At 47.1% G+C, this 12,110-nt stretch overlaps 1 protein-coding gene across 1 annotated transcript in view; it reads right to left on the reverse strand.

Annotated features, from left to right (window-relative positions):
• Positions 1–3,953: 3,953 nt before the first annotated feature.
• LOC149354730 (uncharacterized) overlaps positions 3,954–12,110 on the reverse strand; it is a 105,247-nt gene continuing 97,090 nt past the window's right edge. The window contains exons 5-6 of the mRNA XM_089583497.1: positions 5,366–5,516; positions 3,954–4,128 (exon numbers count right to left, since the gene is read on the reverse strand). Of these exons, the coding sequence (XP_089439623.1) occupies positions 4,096–4,128; positions 5,366–5,516 (184 nt within the window). The 3' untranslated portion in view covers positions 3,954–4,095. The remainder of the gene's footprint in view (positions 4,129–5,365; positions 5,517–12,110) is intronic.

Below are 12,110 nucleotides of genomic sequence, written 5' to 3' on the forward strand. Positions count from 1 at the left end.
AGGGTCTATGCCAGCCGACTCGCTGGATCCTGTATAATTCTTTCTGAATGCTTAAACTGCGTCGATTCCAAGGACCTATGCAAACTGCAGCATTGGGTGCTCGATATGCGTGGACCAATGGTATTCAAATCGACGCAAAACTTATGTGGCGTCGATGTCACGAAGCGTTTATTTGGAGCTGTTTGTGATCGTTGCAAGCGTTTCTGCGAGGGCCACCATGACAGCGACGAGCAATGCCTGCTAACCACTGAGAAAGGAAGCTACTCACGGTGAATTTCCGTCGCGTGTATAAGCTGCACAGCACAGTGACAAGTGCTCCGCGTAGTGAAAGTGACTGTGGTCGGAGCGAGTGCTTTTCCGTCAAGGCAGAGAAATGTGCACCTGCGAAGGCTCACTACGCACGCCGTGTTTTCCGAATGCCCAAATGAACTTGGCGTTCTGCAGCTAGTCGCATTTGTTGCAATGATTGCAGTGATCGCGAAAGAAGCGCGAACATAACGTTGGTTCTGCTACGTATTCATAACTGGTTTTGATACTCTGCTCGAAAACTTGGTGGAAGGTATGCTGCCAGCACTGAAAGTGACGCTGTCCGCTAATGTGCAATAATGATTTCAGAATGACTACGGGATTCTTATCCCGAATTCTCCATCGGGTCAAATACCTTGAGTGGAAAAGATAGGCTGCAGTACAAAATTATATTTTTCGAATAGCTAAGGTTATATACTTTAAAATATTAGTCACTTATTCAAAATAGCACACAGAAGTGGTTTTACATTCCTGAAAGGGAAAACAATTATTGCACTTACTGCGTTTCTCATGCAATGCGCAGTAGTTGTCAATGTAATATGTAAACAGGCCACGTTTACATATTGCGAAGATCTCGCTGCCTATCGAAGGTCTTTCCCAACGTAGAAACCAAAAACGAAATTATCACTCTCAAAACAAAGGAAAACATTTCATTCTGAGAAGCACGTTAACGACTTTCGCATACCATTGGCACGTTCTCCTTCAGTGCAAGTACAAAATTCGCCGATGTGGTGCCACGGGACGGGGCACATCGGCCACTGGCACCTACCTCAGGCCAAACGCTGTGAGGCTGCGGCAGGGCCATCAGCGCCCCCGGCAGACGCGGAGAAAGGCACCCTGCCATCTCTAGAAAACGGCTTGCCTGCCCGTGAGTCGGCAGCCCAAAAGAGTTCGCACACCCGCGGCTTCTTCGCGGCACTCCAGCGCCTTCGGTGAGGCAATGGACACATTCTCCAAGCACATCTACTATTCAGGGGCGGCACAGCTCGCTTGAGCGTGCCAGGAAACCAAAAACTCAAATTACAGGCCCCAATGAACCGGAAGTCTATAGGTTTTTGACCCTATCCCCCAAAACAGTAAAAATGGCATTTCAAACTGATTGGAAGTGCCGAGGACTGTTGAACAACTACAGTGACGTAAAGGACCTCTCAAAACCATTCTCTCATGTGCCTTTATGCTTACAGGAAACAAACTTAGGACCTCAACATAGGAATGTTTTAAAGAAGTATAAAGTCTTCCGCTGTGACAGAGAGCACTGAAGTAGGCTCTATGCGGTGTTGCAACTAACGAAGTCGAACTTAAGACTAGATGTGAAACCGCTGTGGTCACTGTATTACATTTCAAAACAATTACAGTATGTTCCCATTACTCGAGCCACACTTAACACACTACATTATCTAGAAGCACTTTTTAAACAGCTACCAACGCCATACCTAGTTGTTTGAGATTTTAATGCCCATTCTGGCTTTTGAGGAAGTCAACAAACAGACACTAGAGGTCGTATTTTAGGAGATTTTACTCTCTCCAAAAATATTTGCCTACTCAGTACAGGAATACCCATGTACTGCTTTTGAAGCTCCGGGAAAATGAGCTGCATAGACCAATCTTTCAGTTCACCATCTGTTTTTATCGATTTTAAATGGGACATTAATAATAATTGCTTCGAAAGTGGTCACCTTCCCATGGTAATTAACTTGTCATCACCATCATTAATGATTCAAAGTAAATCGCGCCGTTGGAAGCTCCACGTAGCTGTCTGGCAGCTTTTTCGGGAAATGGCCTCGTCGCAATGCCGAGAAAGCTTCCTGGAACAATTGCATGTTCTCCATATACAGTTCAGCAACACCCAAAAAAGGAAATCTGGGAGCAAGTTCGTAAACTAAACGGCAGCTTGTCTCCTTACACAATTCCTTTTTTTACAGCGCCTGATACAGAAACAAGCATAGAGGAACAAGCAGAAATCATAGGCGAACCTTTCTCAAGTGTTTCCAATTCCTCACATTACACGTAATCATTCTTAAAATACAAAACCACAGGTAGAAAAATGCACATCCAACAAGTAGTTGCACAAATGAACCACTTAATATATTAATTACAATCCTAGAAATAAACAGAGTTCTATCTGCCGGAAAACAGACTGCGCTGTGCGCTGATGAAATACATTACAAAATGCTAGCACATCTTTCCAAACCTTCCGTAGAAGCATTTTTAAATTTTTTAACAAAATGTGGACGCCAGGAAAATTCCGGAAGCTTGTAAAAAAGCCATTATAGAGCCACCTGGGACACCTGGGAAGTTGACAACATTTCTTGATCGTTAAAGATCAAAAGTTCTTACCATCTTCCTGCCCAAGTCTTTTGAAAGCATTTTGAATGTCAGGCTTACCTACGTGCTTGAATCTCGTGTTCTTCTTCACATTCATCAGTGTGGTTTTTAAAAGGCATGTTCGACAACAGACCATTTAGTTCGCCTCAAAAATACTGTCCGAGAAGATTTCATACATAAACAGTACTATCTTGCTATCATGAAATCGAGAAAGGTGTCATGACCCACAGAGACTGCATGAAATTAATGTAGAGTAATTTGAAGGCTAAATGACAGACAACTTGAGATAATGAAATTAAAAACAAGCGGCAGTTTGCAAAGCGTGTTCTCGGGATATGGAAGTCCTGTAGACACCAGGAATGTTTTGAGGAAGTAATTTTATGTCGTCTCCGCATAGGACACACACACCTGACACAACTTCTTGCTGACGAATCAAGAGAAACCTCTTTCTGAAATATGTGGAGACGAGCTCACACATAAGCATATTTTACTGTCATGCTGAAAACTCGAAAAACCAAAAAAAATTGTTTTACTCAATTTTATAATAAACGCATTCCATTTCATTCATTGCTGCTCTTAGGAGAGAATGAAATTGTTGACATACCTTATGTTTTTAGCTTTTCATGAGAAGCTGATTTCGTTAATAAACTGTAAATTACAGCCCAGAGCCTCACTTGTCTTCGATACACGTCTGTCACTTTCTCATATCTCAGAAAAAGGCTGATGTGTCTATTTCATTGGTTGGGAGGCTTGAAATGCTCGCCCAGACAAGGATGACCGCTGAGGTTACCTGAACGTTTTTTTTTTTAACATTTACCAGTAGCGATGCCAATTTTTTTTCCTTTATCTTCATTAAGTGGTACAAAATAACTTTTTAGGCCCTTTACACCACCGCTGTTTAGCACATTTTATAGAATGCTGCACAAAACAATTTTCAGTACCTTGTGTTTAGTGCATGATAGGCTTAAAGGCTTTTGCGCCACTAAAACCAGTACAACAACAGGATTTGTATGATCAGTGTGGGTGTAGTGAAGCTTCCGAGGAAGATAGAAGACAGATTTTCTTCCTCTGAAACGAATAGACCAACGAGTTGTGCAAACATAACGTGCAGTGCCTGCACGTCATATGAGCCTTTTTTATTTCGTGTAACACGCAAATCAGTCACTAATGAGTTTCAGCGCATGCTTCCTGGAGAAAAGAAATGAGAGAGAATGCTTGGAAACAAACTTAACAAGAAGGGAGTCACACCCCTGGGTACAGAGCCCTGTGAAAACTGCTGGCAGTTTTCGGGAGGGCAAGCATAGTAGCTAGGCAACTCTACTAGCACTGGCAACTATGCCAGAGAGGCGAAGCAGCTTGCTGGACGCTCCCAAAAGGCCCTCAATCAATGCGTCGCTGGCTTCGTGACGCGCCTGAAGGGCCAGCATCTGCATCTGCACGAGCGCTTGGCAGCGCTCTGGTCTCCTAGGGCTTGGTGGCGAGCTTCTGGCTCGGGTCCTACAAAAACATCGAAATGAATAACAAAACACTTATGCGGAGCTCCTTCACGGCTTCGCCAAGAACATGAAGGGCAAATAAATAGAATGCATCAACAACTGTAAAACCAAAGGCTCATAACGAGAAAACGAAGATTAATGTTAGCACAACATGGAGTAGGGCAACCAAGCAAATCACACGCTACTGGTAGTTCTGATTCCTCTGAAGCAGAAGGTTTGTTCAATTCAGGGCACCACGTGACCGCTCCATAACAATCATTTCATTGCAGATTTGGTATTCTGAATTCCTGGGTGGGTCTGCCTGCTCCAACTGTAACACGGTTTTTCTTAATGGGGCACCATCTGCTGTCTGACGTTGCCTTAGCCTTACAGGGCATGTAATGCGAAGGCAAGATAACCGCTTGTCGTTAAGGGTAACGGAATGGATACCAAGAGAAGGCAAGCTTAGCAGGGGGCAGCAGAAAGTTAGGCGGGCGGATGAGACTAAGAAATTTGCGGGAATACGGTGGCCGCAACTGGCGAAGGACAGGGTTAATTGGAGAGACACGGGAGAGGACTTTACTCTCCAGTGGGCATAGTCAGTCTGAGGATGATGATGATGGCTACACAAAAGCACCGGTATAATTGTGACCACGCGACGCATATTTTGGAAAGGAGAGAAATGATGCTCGGAATGGTGTGTCCCGAAACCTGTGTGTTTCAAAGCTCTCTTTTCGGTTCGGGCTCGTGAAACCGTATTCGGCGTCTGCGCCATGTTGCCTGTCTGATCTCGTCCGTAGACTTGTGCTAACCAAGTGCAGCGAGCACAAAAAGCTGGTAATATATTTACTTTGAGTTTTGTCTAAATTTTTCATGGTTGCGTTCGCGGACCGGCACGTCTTCCTCCACATAACCACACATCTCTTTGGGTCCTTTAGCCGTTGGTTATCGACGTTTCTCCGAAGATGTATAGGGATGCCTACATAGACGCAATGAAGGTATATCGAAACGTCAGTAACTTCTGACCCGATGACGTTAACTTCTGGACCTGAGAATTGTGTGACCGACGACACAATTTTTTCCCATGAGGCTTCTAATTCCATCGCATTAAAATACAGGAAAAGAAACCCGAACCCGGTGCCACCTGCCACCACCGCCATCACCACATTGCAAAGGATACGCTTTTAGAATGCTCCAGGTGACCAGTCATGGAGCTGTTAGGTTCTTCAAGGTGCCAGTCCAGCAGTTTCCAAACGTACCTGGGTCTTCGTAGTTTCATTTGCGTCCCGCGGTCCATTTGATGCCTTATTGGCGCCGAAGCAGGCCACGGCTGAAGTGCTGGCAGGGCCGCTCCGCTTCCTGCCGCTGCCCACGGCGCCGCCCGCCTCTCCCGGGTAGGGCGAGCCACAGCTGCGTCCGCCAAAAATGAATCAGCAAGACATTTCTTTCAAAGCGTCCCTCATGCCCAGCAACCGCAGTGTGTTTCTGCCCGTTTCAGACTACATCAGTCTTGTTTTCTGCTCGAGAAGGTGGGCCTCGATATATTCTTTTACTGTGTTGTTTATGCCCAGTTTATGGAATTTCTCCGTCGAAGTGGTGACCGGCAGTCCGAGAGCGGGTTTGTATGCTTTTCTAAGAATTGTCTCTAACTGCTTCTTCTCTTGCTCGAGCTGTGTTTGGTAGGGGACGCCGTATACGGTCCTACTGGCCACGAGGTCCTGTACTAGCCTACAATGTGTCCTCCCCCTTCATACCTCTTTTTCTGTGGGAAATTCTTGTAATCATCCTGGTGATCTGTGCTGTGGTATTGGCAAGCTGTCTGGTCGTGTGATCAATATGACGGTTGGTTTGGATCCACATGCCAAGGACCCTAACTTTCGATACTTCCGGAATCTTTGTTTCCCCTATGTAGAAATCGATGAAGTTTTGCAGATCATACCCTTTTCTGTAGACTCTGAGCACCTCGGATTTTCAGGGGAGCATGCAAGCCCGCAATGTCGGGCTTATGCCCGGAAGGAGTATCATTTTGATCAGTCCGATTCCGAAAAACATGCATTCAGATGCACATAAGGCGAGAAGAAAGGCAAGATCCGAATTACACGAAAGAAACTTCGCCCACGCAAAAGACGTATTATACTTTGACGCAACCACATACAGACACCGATACTGCTCCGTAGCCAACGCTGTGGATCACCAGCTCAGTGAAACAAACACGCTTCGATAAAAACCAACAATATCCTCGAGGCTGAGGAAGCAGCAGTTACACTCGCCATCACCCAGCAGGGTGACGAGCCCCATGTACACATCATTACAGACTCGCAAGAGGCGTGCAGAAGGTACAGCAGTGGACGCATATCTACTGCAGCCATTTGCATACTAAAGGCGAGGACAATCACCTTTACGAGATGCTTCATCACGTGGACACCAGGCCATGAGGCTGTCAAAGGGAACCAACGTGCGGACGCCAACGCCCGAGCATACGCCAACCGGGAGGCGCGCACCGAAGGGGAACTGGACGCAGTCACTAGACGGTATGGAGCCATCTTAGAACACTAACGAGCCATCAGGGGGACCTACCCCTCTCCCCACAAAGGCCTTAGTACAGAGCAGTCGGTTGCCTGGAGACAACTGCAGACTAATACATACCCCAATCGGAGTTTACTAAGCAAAATCTATCCTTCCACACATGACAACAAATGTCCGCTATGCGGTGAACACCCAACGCTTTACCACGTTACATGGGCCTGTCAGAAAATGCAGGCAGCGCCGATAAACAACACACCAACACCGGAAGCAGTGGGAGGCTGCGCTGTCCAGCTCGAAGCGTGAAGAGCAGCTCAAGCTGATCGACAGGGCTCGCAGGACTGCAAAGGCCACTGGGGCCCTGGACTCACGGCTCCACCTAGGCTGAGAAATCCTTGTGACAATAAAGTTTTTCATTCATTCATTAATTCATTCAGCAAGACATATTTTTTGTTTTTGTTTTTTTGGCGTGGTGCATCCGCGCTGCGTGCACTCACGTGCTACAAACATTGTCCAATGCGGGACGCAATGCGAATTTGTAGATACAACGAACTATTTTGGCCACATTACTCGGTTATAGCGAACGAGGAGGCACGGCATACTGCCCTCGCAGTTGAAGAGGTCGTGCTTCCAGTAAGCGCGGAGACGAAAGAGCGCCTCTCAACTTTCACGACACCGCCCCGGAAAGAACATGTCGACCAAAAAATACAATAAAAGACGGCCATGTCGCGCGCAGCGGTAACAGTGACGTCCGTCGTCCGGTAACACTGTAAACGGTAACGTAAACATGGTAACCATATGCTATGTAACTCTATAATGAATCAGTAAGTAACCGCCGGTCAGGCCCGTGTTCAGCCTACGAGGGAAATCATGGCCTGCGTGTTCGCCGGTTCGGCAAAGCATCCCAAGTGGAAGATGATTGATAGTGGTTTATGGGGTTTGACGTCTCAAAGGGACTCAGGCTATGAGAGACGCCCCAAGGGGAATTAGCGCGGTGCTCGTGAGAAAGGGGCATGTCGTCGAAAGCGAAGCGAGTTACCATGGTCGCGGATCAACTAACGGCAATGATTTGAGAAGTTTAAATTCCTTGCTGGCTATGCTGGTCACGTGGTATGCATAGCCTGCCCATCCGGCTCCCTCTTTTGCGCCGCCGTGGTGGCTCAGTGGCTATGGTGCTCGGCTGCTTATCCGAAAGACGCGGGTTCGATCCCGGTTGCGGCGGTTGAATTTCTTTGGAGGAGAAATTCTAGAGGCCCATGTACTGTGCGATGTCAGTGCACGTTAAAGAACCCCAGGTGGTCGAAATTTCCGGAGCTTTTCACTACGGCGTCTCTCATAGCCTCAGTCGCTTTGGGACGTTAAACCCCATAAGCCAAACCAAAACAAACCCTCTTTTGCGCTGCTACCACGTGTAGACAGCGTCATACAGCGCACAGTGCAACTGATGCACTCTGTGCCACGGGCGCTGCGCTACTTTCGTCACTGCATGAGCTCAGGAACGACAGAAGCAGCTCGAAAACGCACGTGACTATACGCATGTAGATATGTGGCAATTCTTCGTTGATCCATAGCTGGTCAGATCTTTCCTCAGATAACTACGCTCTTGCGGAGCCCAGAACCACAGAAGCGCGTGCTCTGACGAAGACGTTGGACCCCCCGTACTGCCAGAAATCTGATTTATGTGGCCGATCTGCCACCAGCTGCCGTGAAAAGTTTAACTACAATTGGTTATATCCCGTCGTTAAATTTGATAGTTGGCAGCAAGGGTCTCGACGGGGATCAAATAGCCGCGCTAGATAGCCTGGAAAGAGCCGCAGAAGAATCTGCTTTGCACAAGTAGGCGGGCATAACGCAGTTTTATAAGAAATAAAGCACCTTCCAGCGGCTTTAGTATTTTTGGCTGTTGTCCACCTACTACGACAATCGGATATAGTGAACTGAATCCACATGACCGTCACGTTCGTTATAAATGGGCTCGAAGTTAGTTTCAATCGGCCGCAAAACCTTTTTCATGCTTCAAATATGGACCTTACGCGTTAGGCTTCACCTTCGCGCCAAGGGGGCGTTTGTGCTGTGGTCAAATGAATTGCTATCTTGGCGAGCAACGAGAAATCATTGAGCAATTAAATTATTTTTTTTTGTTGTGATGTCGTGTTTTTTGGGACATACTTCAGCAGTCTCTTAACAAAGACATTCAGCTCATGCACTTCTATAATATTTTTGTCTGCGATGAAAGACTTCTGAATTCCATGCGATTTGTTCGTGTTCATAGGATCGTATAGCGCGTGGAAAATCCGCATGACGGATGAGCGCACTGAACCGACGCGTTCATCGAGGTCACTGTTCAAAAAACAGTGCACTTTATCCCAAAAGGAATATGCTGCGCAAGTCCAACCTCCTGACTGGTTGCCCTTTCTTGTCTTGTGCGCCTTCCGGAATTTTGATGTTCGGGCGGATTAAGGCAGACATCGTGGTGTGAGGGCTTATGCTGAGATCGCTGATTTCAACGGGATGAAGCAAGACACGAGGTTCTAGCTGTTCTTTTTACTGGGCTAGTAGTATATAGCCCCCTGTCCCAAAAATAAAAGCACGCTGTGCGTGCCTGTGTGTGCATGCGTGTGCGTGCGTGCGTGTGCGTGCGTGCGTGTGCGTGCGTGCGTTTGCTGGAATGCGTGTGCGTGCATGCGTGCGTGCGTGCATGCAGCCTCCACTCTTGATGCACAGGAGCCGCAGCGGTGTCTCAGTCGTTATGGCGCTCGGCTTCTGTCCAAACGACGCGCGTTCGATGCCGGCCGCGGCGGCTGAATTTCGATGGAGGAGAAATTCTAGAGGCCCATGTACTGCGCGATGCCAGCGCACGTTAAAGAATCTCACGTGGCCAAAATTTTCGGCGCCCTTCAAAAAGGCGTCCTTCATAGACTGGGTCGCTTTAGGACACTGAACCCCCATAAACCATAAAACTTAAATTCTTGATGCACATTCGGATGGGCGCACATACGGGCACTCACTGGTAAAAATGCATCTTCAACAACCTTCACCGTTCCTCCCCCCCCCCACCCCCCCGCGCCCTTCACAACCCACCTGCACCCAATGTAGCCAGGGTGAATTGTTTTGAATGCTAAGCGTATGCCGTCGCCCAAGCGTTCTAAGAAAAAACGCCAATAAGCATAAAGCTGTCGTCTTTGACACCAACAACTGGAAGTATGGCAGCGAGAAGTAGATATGAAAGACGCCAGAGAGAGAATCCAAGATCCTACGCTCAGAGAACAGCGTTATGAAGCCGTCCGCTAGCCACAGGTATCAATTTTTTTATAAGCAGAACAATTCCGCGAATCCGCAGAAGGAAATCATTTTATCGCAGTTACATTTCATTGCAGTAGCACCTTTGTGGGCGTAATCGCTATCACATGTCACTGAGCGCATGCATTTCGACATTTCCCCTTTGTGTAATCGATATTTAATTTGTTCTTATATCTCCGCCGCTGCCAAGAGCCCGCCTTTCCTTGCTGATTTCCGTCGCGTGCAAAAAAGAATATTCGGATTCTAAAAAAAGAACCTGCACCAGTATAGCCATCCTTTATTTGGTAATAATAGTAGTAATATCTCGTGTTTAACGTGTCGAGTAGGCACGGGAGCTATATGAAGGACGCTCTAGTGGAGGACACCAGATTAAGGTAGAGCAGCTGGGGTTTGGGAGCGGGAGCTCCACTACGCCATGTTTTGCCAAGGACATCGGTTGTTCCAGTTTGACCTTCAGCAGGAGAAGTGCCGAAGGTGTGGCTGTGACGTAAGGCCACGTGACTCACCGCAGCTGCAGCCGCCGCGCCACTGCTCTGACCACCGCTTCGCCAGATGTGGTCATGTGATTATGCATGTGACTCGGCATTCGCTTAAGGAGGCGACGCCGCTATCACCACCAAGTGCAAATGTTGTACTACCCACTGCGGTGGCTCAGTGTTCAGGGCGCTCGGCTACTTCTTCGGTGTACCCGGGTTCGAACCCGACGGCGTTTCGATGGAGGCGAAACGCAAAAGGCCCATGTGCTATGGATGTCAGTGCACGTTGAAGATCTTTAGTTGGTCCAAATTATTCCGAATCCCCCACTACGGCCCCTTTTTGCTCTCTTTCTTCTTTCATGCCACCCTCCTCCTTACTCTTACGGCACGGTTGAGGTGTCCATCGAGAAGCGACACTGCTACTGACTGCTACGAGACTGCTACATTTTCTTTCCTTAAAAACCGTCACCACAAAATTTTTGGGTCGTTGCTCTGTTTCATATATTTGTGGTAAACGTTGCGAAGGAAGGGGAGGTATTTTTAATCGGTGCTTAAAGTACTATACACAACTAATTTTATTACGCGTTTTCTTCATTCAAACGATGCCCTAGATATCAGAATACGTGGCTCACCGAGTGGTATTCGCCTACGGCCGCTGAAGAATTTACAAACGAATTTATTCTGCTATTCTGTTTCGGTTTCGGTTTCATCAAGAGAGTGATGGCTGTGACGTATAGTTGAACTTTAGGTCACGGAAAAACTGAAATATAAACTGTGATACGTTGTTTTGGCTCTTTACTGCACATTAACCAACCTGTTTCAAGGGATAGAATTACAACAAAAGGTGTCTTCGCCGTTATATCGCCGGTTTTTCGTGCCTCACGTAACCTAAATTCAACTACACGTCACAGCCATCATTCTCTTGACGAAACCAAAAGAGCGTCAGTGAAGAAGTCAAATAGAAATTATTTTTTGGCCGCAGGCGTATACCGCAGGGTGCTCCATGCACAGCAATGTCTAATGCATCGTTTGAAAGAAGAAAACATGCAAGCAAAACATTTGGCGTCTATAGTCCAGTTTTTAGTTAGAGCGGTGCTAACACTTTGATTGAAACCCTACGAAAACAAGTAAAAGGGAAAGAGTAATAACTCGATTTCACATAAACCTGGCGTGCAATGGTATAGATTTCGCGCTCGTACATTACAGACGCGTTAATTAGGTTTCTTCCGAGACAGCATAATTAATTTGATTTTGCTGTCGCATATACTGGGTGCCATTTTCGCACTTTCCAGCGCAGACAGCTTCGAATGGGTAGAGCTAGCACTCGACCATCTCATTTTCTATGAGAAAAAAAGAAAAGTACGCCGGGTTAAAAAAAAAAGTGGGTCTGAACCGAGTCCTGAACCGGTTCGGAGCAGTTCCTTTGAATCGTTCCGGTTCGGGTTCAGTTCCGAGATGGCGAGATAAATATGGGTTCGGTTCAGTTGCGGTCACGGGGAAAAATTCGGCATTGGTTCCGGTTTCGGATTCAGGTTCGTTTCCGGTTCGACACCATGTTACCACTGATTTCCTCCTTGTTCCTACCAGGTGCCTCCGCAGCAGCAACGCATTATGTTCTGTAAATCTCTCCTGCAGCGAATTACTCCTGCTCTGGAACCTGCTTAAGTTGCTGAGCTTAAAATGCGAGGAAACCACCGCTCCTGGA

The sequence above is a fragment of the Amblyomma mixtum genome, chromosome 3 (assembly GCF_055824585.1).
Source record: "Amblyomma mixtum isolate Tamu chromosome 3, ASM5582458v1, whole genome shotgun sequence".
In the NCBI taxonomy this organism is placed as follows: Eukaryota; Metazoa; Arthropoda; class Arachnida; order Ixodida; family Ixodidae; genus Amblyomma; species Amblyomma mixtum.